This window comes from Perca flavescens, chromosome 3 (assembly GCF_004354835.1).
Source record: "Perca flavescens isolate YP-PL-M2 chromosome 3, PFLA_1.0, whole genome shotgun sequence".
NCBI classification, from domain to species: domain Eukaryota; kingdom Metazoa; phylum Chordata; class Actinopteri; order Perciformes; family Percidae; genus Perca; species Perca flavescens.
In genome coordinates, this window is record NC_041333.1 from 27568484 (window position 1) to 27584382 (window position 15899).

General features: G+C 40.3%; 2 protein-coding genes across 2 annotated transcripts; both read left to right on the plus strand.

Moving 5' to 3' along the window:
- Window positions 1–9048: 9048 nt before the first annotated feature.
- Window positions 9049–11438, plus strand: apoa1b (apolipoprotein A-Ib). Its single transcript, XM_028571527.1, has 4 exons — window positions 9049–9081; window positions 9811–9856; window positions 10081–10225; window positions 10400–11438. The coding sequence occupies exons 2-4, from the start codon at window positions 9820–9822 to the stop codon at window positions 11001–11003; spliced, it is 786 nt and encodes a 261-aa protein (XP_028427328.1). The 5' UTR covers window positions 9049–9081; window positions 9811–9819; the 3' UTR covers window positions 11004–11438.
- Window positions 11439–12883: 1445 nt separating this feature from the next.
- LOC114552907 (T-box transcription factor TBX1) lies at window positions 12884–15723 on the plus strand. The gene is made up of 8 exons (XM_028574001.1): window positions 12884–12893; window positions 13089–13215; window positions 13333–13434; window positions 13757–13928; window positions 14062–14217; window positions 14354–14421; window positions 14937–15046; window positions 15542–15723. The coding sequence occupies exons 1-8, from the start codon at window positions 12884–12886 to the stop codon at window positions 15721–15723; spliced, it is 927 nt and encodes a 308-aa protein (XP_028429802.1).
- Window positions 15724–15899: the final 176 nt, after the last annotated feature.

Below are 15899 nucleotides of genomic sequence, written 5' to 3' on the forward strand. Positions count from 1 at the left end.
GTAAAGAGAGTTATTCTTTAAAATTTACATAAAAAGCAAATTTTAACGCCACAATATACTTATTGTGTGTTGTAATTCAAATAACTACTAATTTTCAAATGTGTGTTAAAAAAGCTCATTAAGATGAGTTTATTTTTACAGAGAGAGAATGTGAAGTTTTTTGCACATAAAGATCCCTGTGGTGTAGCAAATGGCCCTTTTTATCCCAAAGCCTCTTATTCACAGCTGGGGGGCTACATTAACACCGTGTTGCTAAATAATGGCTTTGTCCCGTCCCAGAGCCAGGGTGTAAACATTTTTTTACTCTTTTCACGCAAATTCATTGTTGTCTTTTGTCTACAACAGAGTAGCTAAAATTCCTGGCCAGCATCTTGCAGAATACTTTTTAAAATTGTATCTGGTGTAGTATGTGCAGAGTAGGATTAAAGCTTGAAATCACTAAACACTATTTTAGTTTGACTTTTGTCCTGATCTCTTTACTCAGGGTTTTAACCACAAGAGGGCAGACTAGGAGAGGACTGATGCAACATGACTGGTCTCTAGTCCGTCTGTCTAGAAACTGTGGTAAGGCACTGAATTGAGTAAATTCATCTAACTCTCTGTTTAATGTGGTGCCAATAATACAGTGAGTTTTCAAATATCCCCTATGACTTATATATATATATATATATATATATATATATATATATATATATATATATATATATATATATATATAGATATTATATAATTTATTTATTTTTAGGTAATTTTTGGGGGCATTTTTGGCCTATATTTTTGACAGGACAGCTGAAGACATGAAAGGGGAGAGAAAGGGGGGAATGACATGCAGAATCCTTGACATGCATGGGTTGAAATAAAAAGGATTTCTCTTCTGGGTTTGTCAATAGTGTGGGCGGTTTGGGTGAATGGCCTCTATCTTGGGCAATGGTAGCTTTAGCATTACAAACAGGCCTTGAAACACAAATGTTCAACATGACACCTACGCAGCAAACAATCAGTTTAAGCAGAATAAGCTACAATATCGTAGCCATGAAGTTCATCTCCTTTTCAATGTTAAAATTTGAGTAAATAAACCGATTTCATTAACATGGTTGTAGATGAGGTTGTAGGACCCAACAGTGAAGCAGTGACCCATTCCATTTCATGATATTTCATTTGAAATAAAAAAAGCAATAAAACCAAGCTAATGTGTTCACCACTAGCCTATACCCATTTCACACTGAGGGTTTAACCAGGGTTTAACCAGGGTTAATCAGGCTTAAACGACTCAGCTTCGAGATCCAGGTCAAAACATGGTTAGGACGCAGGCGTCTGGTCCATTTAAATGTAAATTGCACACAACCAGGGTTGCTAACAACTGTGGCGGGACAAACTAGGTCATGTTGGAAATCGGGGCGCACAGTCGTCATAGGGCGCTGCACACTTTGAAAAAAACAAACAGATTTTTGTCTCACTGACAAAATGTAATCGTATGAAAATAAGTTGTATTTATCTAATTCAAAGCTCTCTCTCTCTCTCTCTCTCTCTCTCTCTCTCTCTCTCTCTCTCCTGCTCGCCCAAGACACACATTTGCAGCCAGCAGTCTTTTTCTCTGTCTTTTTGGCTGGACCGCAGAGGCCAGCCCTATGACCTGGAAAATCTGTCGCTGAATGATGAAGTGAATGATGAAATGTTCAATCCAACATTGGTGGATTGAGTGTGATGATGTCAGTGTTTGGGTTTCCCCATTGGCCAATGACATTTCCAACTTTATTGGCACGACACAGGCTTTTAAGTTCTATCACCCATCAATAAGCTGATTAACTTCTGCAATGTGTGGGACAAGTAGGCCTATGTAATTTAGTAAGGAAAATCATGAACAGCAGTGACAGGCTATTTCTATATAAATAAAGTGGATGGGCAGGTTTGGATTTTATCATGTCATCTGCCATTGCGGCAGGGAGAGGGGCAGGAAAATCAAAAGGGTTGGCAAGCAAGGGAAGCATATTTGATCATTTATCAGAATCAGTTCATTTATATAATAAATAATGTGTTCTATACTGTTTATAATAGATTATCAGTGTTATTCTTGCAAGATTTGTTTGCGCTTCGCACAATAGTTCTTCCCTTGTCCTAAAATGGTCATAAATCAAAACTAGAGTAGCATACTTCGCTGTTACTGCTGCACCTGCAATGAATGAAATGCAGAGCTAGGAGTGTCTGTCTCCACAAAATCATCTGTTAATCACTTTGAATCAATCAGAAAATACGTTTTATTTCTCTCATTCATAGATTGTTCCCACTTTCTGTCTCTCTCTCTTCGCTGGCCCGTGCTCGCAGCGCAACTGGGTTCAATACCTTGTTTAGCCATCACACATTTTCAAAATCCATAAATGATATCGCTATGGTCTAAGACATTATAAAGTAAAGTTAGTAAACATGAATACCTCTCCCAAAACTAGACTGCTAATGCTCAAATTTGAGATTTCATCAAGTAAATAAATATGGATCTCCTCAATAGACAATGACTTGGAAAAGATGTTACAAATGACACTGAGAGCGCCCAAGGGAGTCCATGGATACATTTTCTGTTTCTGAACTGACAACACTACAATGGAATAAAAAGCTAATTTGGGTATACATTTGGGTCTCCTATTCATTGTATATGGAATAGCTCCAGACTTTATATTTGATGACATCACAAGTCTGAGACTTTCTTCTCTAATTTCTGGCTTTGAGAAAGAGAGTAGCTCATGTTCACAAATATTGATTGAACATTCCTAGGCCATGACAATAACATATTTAAATTTTTTATGTAGTTGTTGTTCCTGTTTAACTACTCTAGTAATTGCTTGTTGCCATTGCAATGCATAATAGCTAGTGTATGAGGTATTGCATATTTTAAATGAAATATTAATCTGCATACTTGTAGCCTATACAGCCATCAGTGAAGAACATATAAGTACATATCTTATTTGAGACATGATGTAATCACGGTCTTGCTCGAAACCATACGACAATATTAAAAAGTTAAATTGGAGTGCTGCCCTAGTCTTGCCTTTAAGTTATTATCCAGGTTAGGATCTAGAACCCAGTCTTTAAGGTCTTGTGAGTTGAGCATGTTGTGTATTTAATTTTTAATTGTATAAAATCTGCAAAATTGGAAACAGTCAAGTTCCACTACCTTAAAATTGTCAACTCTTCTTAAAACTCTATGATTCATAAAAATTGCAGTGTAGTAAAGAATTACACTATACTGTGTATTCACACTTTTAAATAAAGTTTTTGATCATTTGAAGATTTTGCAGCAACAGCAGTTTGTCATAGCACTTCACCAAGGCACATGTTCTTCTCATGTTGGCAGGCCCTAACATTTAACTGTACACTTTAATTACACGGCATTATCTTTGGAACAGTCTTAAGAGCAGCAAATGGCTACAGAGGCTCATAAAAGGATACGATAGTGTTTCCTATCACCCGTCAGAACAACAACTGGTTGGCAGAGAAGTTGCCCAAGTGTGTACTCATTATTGTCTGATTACGTAAGCGTTCATCAGTATTTGTGAGAGAGTATTATTTTATGATTAAACATGACAGTATGTCAACCTAATTTTGCTCCTTCAATGATTTAGGTTATCTGAGTTCATTGTGGATTTTCTTGCTGTCAAGCTCTACAACCCACAGGGCGATGCAACCTACAGTGACACTCTGCGTTCAGAGCTTTGGTCCAAATATCTGTATTAAAGCAGAAGCGACCTCAACAGATGTGACATTGCAAAACCTCATCGCTACAGACTTGGCAATCTGAAATGGTGTGTGTGTTGGAGAAAATGGGAGAGAGAGCTCCACACTGTTGCTTACAGCTGAGATAACCTCCCCTGCTGGTTTGAGAACAGTGCTTCATCATGGAGCCAGCTGGAGCAATGACGTGACCTTTGAACCTCAGCTAGGGCCTGATCAAATAGTGGATTTGCTGATTAAATATTTATCAGCTCCGGGCAATTACCCCACATCTGTCTGGCGGTTTGATGGTCACTTTAAAGCTTTAGTGCGTAACGTTTTGATATTAATGAATGTCTGTTAAATTCAAGCAATTGCCAAATGAGTTGCTACAAAACTAATTAAGACTATCAGCTCCACACAACTCTCTCTGTATTTCTGAGTATGACGCGTTCCTTTTCAGAGCATCAATAAATCCCATCACATGTTAAGGCCAGGAACCAGTTTAAAATCCTTTGTGATCCCCCCATAAAAAAAAGAAAATTGAAAATGTCCCTAAAATGTAGATGCCCCATGATAAACTCTTTTGCTCCCTTTTGAAAGGTTCTTGTCGCTCGTCATATTAAGTGACAGTTTGCCTTTAATATAACGAAACATGCAACCTTGCCGGCTCAGTGTTCTGAGTTTGTATTGATAACAATTACGATGGCAGTAATTTAGATAGATGACTCCATGTGGATGCTATTCAACGTGGTGCAATACAAGCAGTCTCAAAGGTTGCTGTTCCAGATAAGAGTCAATCTTCTGACAAGGCTCTGAGCTTAGAGCAGCTGATACGTATGTAGAACACTCTTATCTCAGGGGCCAAGGCAAAAGCCCGAAAGACTACTGTAAAAAATGCTCACTATTTCCCAGAGCCCAAGGTAGCATCTTCAAGTGTTGTCTGACCAATGGTTCAAAAGCATGGTTTGTGTATAGTTTGCCTGGCTAAATAAAGCCCTTCACAACCAGAAACGCAGGCATACACATTATTGGATGTCAACTACAAAGCTTCCACTGTCACATTTTCAAATTTTCAAAGTCTGCTGTATTTTGATAATTAGTCTCAGACAAATGGCTAGACTTGATAATGTCGGTCTGAACCTAGCAGGCATTGATGTGGCCGCAGAGGTGAGATCTCCGTCACCCCTCCATCTTCACAGCATTATCAAGCTCAGTTTGGCTCATGTCCATAAAACTATAAAGTGAATGGGTTTTTATTCAGGGGTTGAGAGTAAAGACAGACACCACAGTGTTGAATGATAAACAACAAAGGCAAATGGAAGTAGCAAAAGACAAAGAAGGATCAAATGTGATTTGGGTTTTAAATGGACATAGAGGTATTGCTGCAGACACACAACAATGAAACCACAACAACAACAAACACAAAGGGAAACTGGAAATTTGTGGTTCACATTCCATCCATCCATCCATCCATCCATCTTCGTCCGCTTATCCGGTGTCGGGTCGCGGGGGGAGCAGCTCCAGCAGGGGACCCCAAACTTCCCTTTCCCGAGCAACATTAACCAGCTCCGACTGGGGGATCCCGAGGCGTTCCCAGGCCAGGTTAGAGATATAATCCCTCCACCTAGTCCTGGGTCTTCCCCGAGGCCTCCTCCCAGCTGGACGTGCCTGGAACACCTCCCTAGGGAGGCGCCCAGGGGGGCATCCTTACCAGATGCCCGAACCACCTCAACTGGCTCCTTTCGACGCAAAGGAGCAGCGGCTCTACTCCGAGCTCCTCATGGATGACTGAGCTTCTCACCCTATCTCTAAGGGAGACGCCAGCCACCCTCCTGAGGAAACCCATTTCAGCCGCTTGTACCCTGGATCTCGTTCTTTCGGTCATGACCCAGCCTTCATGACCATAGGTGAGGGTAGGAACGAAAACTGACCGGTAGATCGAGAGCTTTGCCTTCTGGCTAAGCTCTCTTTTCGTCACAACGGTGCGATAGATTGAATGCAATACCGCACCCGCTGCGCCGATTCTCCGACCAATCTCCCGCTCCATTGTCCCCTCACTCGCGAACACAACCCCAAGGTACTTGAACTCCTTCACTTGGGGTAAGGACTCATTCCCTACCTGGTTCACATTCCTGAAAATAGAAACCGTACACAAATATAGTGAAATCCAACAAAACAGATCTGCAGTACATATAGTAAATGAATGTTCAGCTTTTGTTGAGACAGTGACAGAGAGTAGTTGACTCAATTGTTGGTACTCACCGAAAAATATAGGCACATTTGTACGTTAACAGGCACATACTGGACCATGCAGACCATTTTATCCACCATGTAGGTGTACTTCCGTATAGTTTGAGTCAGCATGAACTAAAAACGTACAATAGCATTCTTCCAGCATGCTATATTGTCGTAATCAGCTATTATTGACTACTCTTTTTTCTGTACATGTTCTTATTGTACATTCTGTACTAGTTTTTCTTTTCTTTTTTTATTAGAAAATGTATTAAATTAAATTGCTGGTAACTAAAGAGATTCGGGATTCAAGATTCCTTTTATTGTCATTCAGCAAAACACAGAACTATGTAAAGCATGAACAAAATTACGAGCACGGCTCCTTTAAAAACACAGATAAAAAACGTAGTAATAAAATAGAGCTCTTAAAATACAAGTTTCTAACAGCTGATCTGAACAGTTTGTACAGATCCTATTTTCTCCTAAATAATTTCCACCCAATTCAGTAGTTAAAGTCAGTTATGGTGGCACACTGAATGGAGCACCTTTGTGATCTACTCCATTTCAATATACCAGTTAGATCCTCTCAAAGGACCATTTAGTTGTGTCAACTCATTTCATACAGTCTCAACAAAATTGAGCATTTTAAGATTTACAAAGTAGTCATTATTTTAAGGCAGTAGCAAGGTGTAGCATGGGCCAAGAAGAATCCATTAAATTTGGGACCAGATCTGAATCACAGGGCAGAGGCACAATTTTGTTCTCTCACTTTTATTAATATTGCGAGTTAGGGCATGGCCTTGGTGGAGGTCTGCGCTCTCCATGAGCCCTTCTAGATACTGAGTGTATTGCCTTTTATTCGCTGTGGTGAACTTGTTTTTGATATGTAAAAGTGAAAGTAAAGTCTTTGTTACCTTTTTGTAGTGTCAATTGTCTTGAATGTCATGAATGCATAATGTATGTTGCTGGATATTATTTGAATTCTTGCTGTTGTATCTTGCTTCATGTTGCATACGATATGAACTTCCCATGTTGCAATCGCTCAGAGCAAGTATTGACAGTGCAAGATATTGAGAGTGATGATTTTTCAGAGAAAAGTGCATTGATTATACAGGCTACTGGAACTTCTGTACTGTATATTATGCAAGAAACACAGGCCAGTCTCTTGGTTACAGTTGATTGCCATTGACCACTGATGACAATTATTAACCTTACACCTAATAACCCTGCACTATTAGACAAACCTTCACTCTGCATCTGCAGGTCTGCTACATACTGTAGAAGGCAACATTTCCTTACTATCGTGGTACACCTATCCGCACATAGAGATGATTGTGTAGAATTATTTCTACAGCACATTAATACACAAGTATGACTGAAAATGTATACAATTTGACACAGTTTTAAGTAAAATCTTTAACTCAGTTTCTTATCAGTTTTTTTTTTCTAATAAGGGACATGAATTATATCTTACCTAATGCAAATCTCAAAAGAATAGACATGAATGTTTTAATAGGCAATTACTTAATGAGTATAAGGGTTGTGTGAAAGAAGACATTACAATACTTATGACATGCGCAGATTGTGTATCTGCATAATTAGAGATAACTTTCTAGGATCATTACTCAAATTACATGAAGCCATGGTGACAAAGTCCACTGGTGATAGGACAACAAACAACAGCATGGCACATACACACCACTCTTTGACCTTTTAATCATTGCACACACACACACACACACACACACACACACACACACACACACACACACACACACACACACACACACACACACCAGCCACAAACTGTGTTATCCATAAACTGAGATAAGTCTGTCTTGATACAATGTTCTCGATTGATTACTGCACTGTAGGTCTGTGTGAATGTGAGTGTATGCCTATTTGTTATTCACAATTTGGTGACTGCAGATTGAGCGTGATTACATTTCAGAGAGTCAATCGCAACAAGTCACTGTCTTCTGTTTGCTCTTGTTTGTTTCTCTTGGCAGCCTTTTGGCAGCACTGGGACTGTCAATAATGTGGCTTTTCCTCTCCTACACACTCTTCTGTAACAAATGGTATGCAAGAAAACCACTGGCAGGGTGGAGGGGGTGGTCAACCTAAAATGTTTGAAGTGTATGTTGCAAAAATGTAGAAAATAAAACCGGATCCAGTGCAGATCCCTGTAAGATACCTTTATTATAAGATAAGTGGGGAATTTTTAACTATTTGTCTTCCATTTTATTTTCATTCTCTTCACCAATGTTCTCCTCTCCCTGCTCTCCTGTCTCTCTACCTTTTGTTTGAATCATAAAAAAGAAAATTCTGTCTTGTCACCCCATCCCCTGTTTCTCATATTCACACTTCAGTGCTCTGTCTTTACGATGTGATTATGTCAGCCTTTGATGTCTTCAACACAATAAGAGCAACGTGGCTACGGACAAATGAGAATGGCCTTTATCAAGCAGAAAAAAATGCTAATAGCTGGGGCGACCTCTAGCTCACCCAGTAAGAATCTGACCTGGGGCCCTTAGCTGCATGTAATCCCCCATCTCTCTCCCACCTTTCCTGTTTATTTCAAAAAAAAAATAATCTAAAAAAATAAATAAAAATAGCTAATATCCAAGAAATATCATCAGTAAAATGTCCTGTTCTAAAAAAAAGAATCATGGTTGTTTGGGTCTTGCATGTTGGTACTTCACTACTTACCACAGCACCTTTAACTCTTTACATTTCTGTGAGTGATTTTTATGTATGTGAGATATATGTGTGTATGTGTGTTTGTTGTGTTATGGTTGTCTAAGCTACTGGATGCCTAAAATTTCCCTCGGGATGAATAAAGTATCTATCTATCTATCTTCAGTAAAGGTTACAGTACATTCATGATACTGATAATGTAAAGCAAATCTCTGATTGTGTGTGCTGGCATGTGTGCTGACTGAGTGTTCTCCTCCCAGCGGGTGACCATTGAACTCTCAACCCAGTCTTCCTGCTGAGGGGAAGGCAGGGGGGGTGAGGTCCACCTCCACGGAGACACACAACCCTCACACCTCCACCCCCAACCCTCCTCCCCACATTGACTCATCCCTCTATAAAAAGTCTGCTCTTGCTGAATTCGTTCAGTCTCGTCACAAACTCCACCAGGTAAGACAACAACTGCTGTGGCTCTTTAACTGGGACAAGGCTGTAGAATAAATAGTCAGACAAGAATAACTGCTGGAAAATTTTTTTTTTTAAACATTTGCCAGAGTTTTTAAGAAGTTGTGAACTGGTGCCAAACATAAGTTTCTCTGTAAGGAGACATTTTGGTGTTAACTTTTAATTGTGAGATATTTCATTTAATTGTAACTTTGGGATAATGCTGTTCAGCTTGTAGTGATATTTTAGCAGCTATCTTCATTTCAAGAAGATGAGGAGATCCCTAAATTTAAGTGCCTCTGGATTGAGATTGTCTTTGAGCTAAGAGAGATGACTTGGTAATTCTATTCACTGTAAAACCTGGATGTGGATTACATAGCAGTCCAGAGCTAATCTGCTTGAGCTGTCTCTCTGAATTTGTAGCCACCCTTAATCTAACCAGATTACAGGTTATTTTAATAGGCAGCCATATGTTTAGTGTAAACTCATTTGGACCAAAGGGTTAGGGTTAGTGTGCAGCTTTAACGGTGTGTTAAAGCATTCTTACTTTTAAGCACTCTTATCTGGCTTTGACATTGTTTTAGGCGGGGGATTTAAGATTTATTGGATTAATGGGTTTCCAATTTTTGAAATGCGGTTTTGGATCACTTTTTTGTGCAATTGAAACACATTTTATGGAAACTCCTTTAACTGTCATGCTGTAAGGTTGACGTGTTGCTTCTTTTTCCACTCCAGACCACCATCATGAAATTCTTGGCTCTCGCCCTTCTTCTGGCTGTCGGTGAGTACTGAACGCTCCGTTTCTTAAGGGAAATGCTGAACCTGCATGCACTGCTTTGTTTAGCCAGTATATTGATTTTATGTAACATCTAATATATTTTTGATATATTTTTTATTTTACATTTGAAATACTGTATTTTCTGACTGCTTACTGTTGCCCACACCCTCCATTTCTCTCTTTCTGCTCATATCTCCTCCTTACCTTTCCTTTCCTTTCCTCCTCAGGCTCTCATGCCGCTTCCCTGCAGGCTGATGCACCCTCCCAGCTGGCCCATATCCGGGCTGCTATGGATGTCTACATGACTCAGGTGAAGGACAGTGCCCTTAAAGCCCTGGACCAGCTCGATGACACCGAGTACAAGGATCTCAAGTAAGGCCATGTCATTCTCCTTAGTCAGTCCCCCTTTCTGTAATTTATACTTGCTCACTAGTTCATTTACCTTACTCTCCTAGTCACCTTTTACATTTCTAGTCACCATTTACACATGTGTTTATTTAACTTAGGCTAAAAAAAAAATTCTCCCCCATCTCTGTTCTCTCCCAGGGCCTCCCTGGCTCAGCGTATGGAGGATATGCACACTCAGATCAAGACTCTGCAGCAATCCGTTTCCCCCGTCACTGACAATGTCGTCGCCACCATCTCCGACGCCACCAGTGACCTCCGTACCTCTATCATGAATGATATTGAAACCCTGAAAGCCGACCTTGAGCCCAAACGTGCTGCACTGAGAGAGGTCATCGACCGACACATCCAGGACTACCGTACAAGGATGGAACCCATCATCACCGAGTATTCCGCCAAGCACACAGAGCACATGGATGCCCTGAAGGCCAGGCTGGAGCCTGTTGTGGAGGAGCTGCGCGCCAAGGTGGCTACCAACGTGGAGGAGACCAAGACCGCCCTGATGCCCATTGTTGAAGCTGTGCGTGCCAAGCTCTCTGAGCGTCTGGAACAGCTGAAGCAGATGGCTACTCCCTACGTCGAGGAATACAAGGACCAGCTGCAGCAGGCCTATGCCCAGGCGCAGAATGTAAATGCTGATGACATCAATGCCCTGAGGACGAAGATCGCACCTATGGTCGAGGACATCAAGACTCAGCTCAACTCTATCTTCCAGGCCATCTCTGAATCCGTCACCAAGAACTAAATCCTCCCTATCCTCTTCCTGTAACTAACCTCACCTAACCTACCTGTCAGTCCTATCCATTCCACCTTTCTCTCCATTCCTTCTTTCCTTATATGTGCAGCCAAACCACCTACCAAAATAAAGCCAATGTCTAACTGATGCACTTCTTTGCAACAAAATGGCGGGACTCTTGTTCTCTCTCTCCCAAGCAAACACCTTACTTTAGGCGCACATGCTCAATCAAGCACATGCAAGCAAAGCCATACACAGACACATGCATACTCAGCACATACATGCTTTACTCTTCCAATGCTATAGCCAACGGCGTACATTTTGTGTAGGACTTGTATGTGAGGAATTACCACAAGTGCCTGAAACTCTGTGTAATGATGCTTGTCTGATGAAAACTGTGCATTGACGAAATACAGCTCAATAAACATCTGGCTGTTTATATTACTTTGGTCTCTGACTCTATCTTGAACCTTCCCTAAATGATCTGCCTTTAATGAAGCAGAATGTTGTCTATGACAATATATAACACACTGAAATTCACCCCATTATAAGTCCACATCAGAATATACCTAACTTTATCTAAACTATTAAAATATATGATACAGTCTAATAAATCCTTTATTGGAGTGTATCGTCTCAGGTCAAATCACACAGACAGCCTTTTGAGGTGTCATCATTGATCATAAGGCCCATTCTAAAAGAACAATATTCATACAATCTGTTTTACTTAAGAGGGGCATCCAATAACATATGAGATATTTCTGCCTGTGGCCTTGAAAGCTGTGATTAATGAGCTGATCAGGGGTGTGAATTGGCCTATTGACAAACTTAAGTCATGTTGTGCTTCATTAGGGAAAAGCCTGCTTTTCTGCTTTCGACCCCTCAGGCTGGAATGCTTCAACACTGTCCCATCATAGAGCCACACGCACACATACACACACGCACGCATGCACGCACGCACACACGCACACACACGCACACACGCACACGCACACACACACACACACACACACACACACACACACACACACACACACACACACACACACACACACACACACACACACACACACCACTATACACCATTCACATTTGTGTCTACTTTGAGTGTTATGAACTATGGTCAGGTCTTTATGTGACAAAGATCCTTGCATGACCCACACTGGGAGAAAAAGACAATTTCCAGTACCTAACAACATTGGACAACAATGGAAAGAAGTCCAGAACTTTTTCAATGACACTGTCTGATATTTTGCATTTTATAAATGTGCTAGAATGTTGCCATCAAACCAAACCAGAAATGTCCACTTGAGTCAGTTTTAGGTAAAAACTGACTCTCTAATTAGTTTGGTGTTGAAACGCAATTTGTTGCTGTCCTCATCTGTCCACACCCAGTAACACTGGGCTGATTAGGATGTTATTAATGTCCTACTGGTCGGTCAAGACAAGCTCCACTAAAGGCTTTAGGCTATATGAAACAATAGAAAATGTATGCGCACATTTGTGTATTCACAATTCTTGGGGCGCATTCATGCGCGTGCAGCTGTGATTAGTGCATGTCAGTGGCACTATGAGTATTGTAATGGATGAGGCAGGCATGAGGTCCCCAGTGAGAGACTCATGGTGTATAAAACCAGCTTGTTCTTGGACACAAACAGCTACTCCACTACTACATCTACCACAGCACCGGGCACTGGACTGGGAGGAAGATTTTTGCCTTCAGTTCTGTGTTGTGTCGCAAAGTTGTGGGTTTGATTCTCTACTGGTCTTGATGTAATGACAAGAGTTGCTTCTTTTGATCAGAAGTGGAAGAACGGACTGGAGTGAACAGAAATATTAAAGACAAAACGGCAAATTCATTCATATTATTTACCTTGTAAACCTACAAAATGATGGATGGTAAGTGTTTGTTTTATCAAAATAATCTGAGCTCAATGGAGAAAATATACATTACTTTGATGATGATGATGATGATGATGATGATGATGATTCTGTGATCTAATCCAATGTGAGCAAAAGTTCACGACACATCTCTCCTCTACTAAGGTCATCATATGCCTCAGACCTGTGAAGTATCTCTGCCCTGCTGTACAGACGGGGGGTCCCTGTCGAGCGTCAAGGCCCCCCAAGTCAGTGGGGTCAGAGTTCAGCTGGAGATGCATGCACTTTGGCAGCAGTTTGACCAGCTGGGCACAGAGATGATTGTTACCAAAGCTGGAAGGTAACAATAACACTCATATTTATATTCCTCATTACCTTATCATAAACTCCTTCATTTTTCCTCTTTCTCTGTTGTCTCTGACTACATTATGGTCATTTACATGTTCACAAACTGCAGGAGGATGTTTCCAACATTCCAGGTTCAAATCTCTGGGATGGATCCTAGTGCTGAATATGTCCTGCTCATGGACTTTATCCCTGTTGACAATAAAAGATACAGGTCAGACACACATACAGAGTGAGGTGCACAGGGCTTAGTGTGTAGTGTGTAACAGAGATTGGTACTTTTTTTCCAACATACAGTCAATGTTTTTAGCTTATTCATGATCTGTTTTAGCATTTCCATCACTTTATTCAAGACCATAATTACCCACTTATAACCTAGATTTGTTGCCCCTCTGCAAGCTTCATCATAACTTAACATGCCTACTGTAGAAATTTGAAGTTGTGTGTGTGTGTGTGTGTGTGTGTGTGTGTGTGTGTGTGTGTGTGTGTGTGTGTGTGTGTGTGTGTGTGTGTGTGTGTGTGAGTGTTTTTATCAGATATGCGTTCCACAGCTCATCCTGGTTGGTGGCAGGGCGAGCGGATGTTGTAGCCCCAAGCAGGATGCATTTCCACCCAGACTCACCTGCCCATGGAGCCCAGTGGATGAAGCAGACCGTATCCTTCGACACTCTCAAGCTCACCAACAATCTGCTGGATGACAATGGACATGTCAGTCGATGTCTTTAAAGACACAAAGGACATTATTTGAATTGTCATTTTTATCAGGAAAGACACATAAGTATTGAAATGTCTCTCTTATGACTTTCTTGTTGTGTGTTTTCTCCAACTTCTTCCTTGCCAGATGATATTGAACTCCATGCATCGCTATCAGCCGCGCTTCCATGTGGTGTATGTAGATCCAGCTCCCAACAGTCACTTAAACGCATACAGGAACTTCTGCTCTTTTTCCTTCCCTGAGACACGCTTCATGGCCGTCACTGCCTATCAGAACCACCGGGTAGGAAACCCAGGATCAGTAGGCTACCGTAGGCTTTTCATTGTGCATTAACTGATATAACTAGGACAGAATTAATGATCAATTTCTTTGCTTTTATCTTTTTATTATAACCAGCCCAACCCCCTCTCTCTCTCAGATCACCCAGCTAAAAATTGCAAGCAACCCATTTGCCAAAGGCTTCAGGACTACAGACCCCCAGGATAGGTAAGTTTCTATCTGTCATTCAGTCAAATCTGAATACAGTTTGCTTGATTAAGAAACACATGTAAAAGACTTTACCTGAAATGGCCAGTTGTCTAGATCATAGTGTATCTGTATCGCTGTTATCAGCTGGTACATAGTGATAAGGCAGCAGTCTCCATGATAGCTAATCTCTGACCTTTGTTTTGAACGGAGGTTTACAAATGGCAGGTTGTTGGCCATGTAAACTGTGAGGGACATGGTTATGGTGATATATATATATATATATATATATATATATATATATATATATATATATATATATATATATATATATATATATATATATATATATATATATATATATATATATATATATATATATATATATATATATATATATATATATCACCATAACCATATATATATATATATATATATATATATATATACATATTTGTATGTGTGTGTGTGGTGTGTGTGCTGTCTACTATGCTTGTGTGACTATATACAGTTTCTGCGTGTTTGAATGTGTGTAGAGTGGGTTATTCGGGACCTCTGGCAGTGTGGTGTCCACCAGAGGGCAGAGCTGAACCCCTCACCAACAAACTTGGAGGGCAGGGAAGCTGGGGCTCAAAGACTTCAAACAGTGAGTATGTTTCTGTATCTTACAGTATATGTTGGGTGCAACGACTTAACATACAGTAAACAAATGAATCGTGTTGATTACATATTGTTTCATTCTAATTTTCACTCTTTTTTGAATATCATAACACATTTTCAGTCACAATTTTAACACAGGGATTGTATAAGGCCTTTTGAAAAATGTCTTCGCTTTGAGAATAAAATTCTTCTTCTGGTGGATAATTTTCTGCATTTGTTGGATCTGTTTGCCAATCAGATGCTTCATACAAGAGGCAGGGTTAAAAGAAAATATTCTCAAACATTACTACTCCAGTGTTATGATGCTGGATGGGTTAATAAGCAGTCTGATGATTAGAATCAGCTGTGGGGAAATTAGTCAGATTTGATAGATAGATAGATAGATAAATAGATGGATGGATGGATGGATAGATAGATAGATAGAAACTTTGGTCTAAGTTCTGATCAATACCTGTCTAACTTTATTCTCCTGCATCCTCAGGACAGGAGGACCCAGCCCCCCTGTTGGTGGAGCAGTGTGGACTGTTCCACCACTGTAAAGACTCTGTGGGACTCTGTGGGAGCAAAGATGGGGATAGTGTATTAGCACCTGCTTCCCTCATTCCTATTCCATCCTACTGGGATTGTCCAGGATCATCTCAAGAGAGAGACAGTCTGTCATAAAGAGAAGCAAACTGACTAAACTTGAATTCAATTTGATCCACTGCTTGCTTCCTATATTTAATATCATACATCATTTGTTTATAGTTTGTGGTCTCACTCACAAAATTAATTTATAGGGATGCTATGCAAGTGTTTCATCAAAATCCTAATGTCTATGGCAATATGATAGATGTACA

Coding starts and splice junctions, on each gene's coding strand:
- apoa1b (XM_028571527.1), top strand. CDS start 9,820: ATGAAATTCTTGGCTCTCGCCCTTCTTCTGGCTGTCG. Junction 9,857..10,080: donor CGCCCTTCTTCTGGCTGTCG/GTGAGTACTGAA, acceptor TTTCCTCCTCAG/GCTCTCATGCCGCTTCCCTG. Junction 10,226..10,399: donor ACCGAGTACAAGGATCTCAA/GTAAGGCCATGT, acceptor GTTCTCTCCCAG/GGCCTCCCTGGCTCAGCGTA.
- LOC114552907 (XM_028574001.1), top strand. Junction 13,929..14,061: donor TGCTGGATGACAATGGACAT/GTCAGTCGATGT, acceptor CTTCCTTGCCAG/ATGATATTGAACTCCATGCA. Junction 14,218..14,353: donor CTGCCTATCAGAACCACCGG/GTAGGAAACCCA, acceptor TCTCTCTCTCAG/ATCACCCAGCTAAAAATTGC.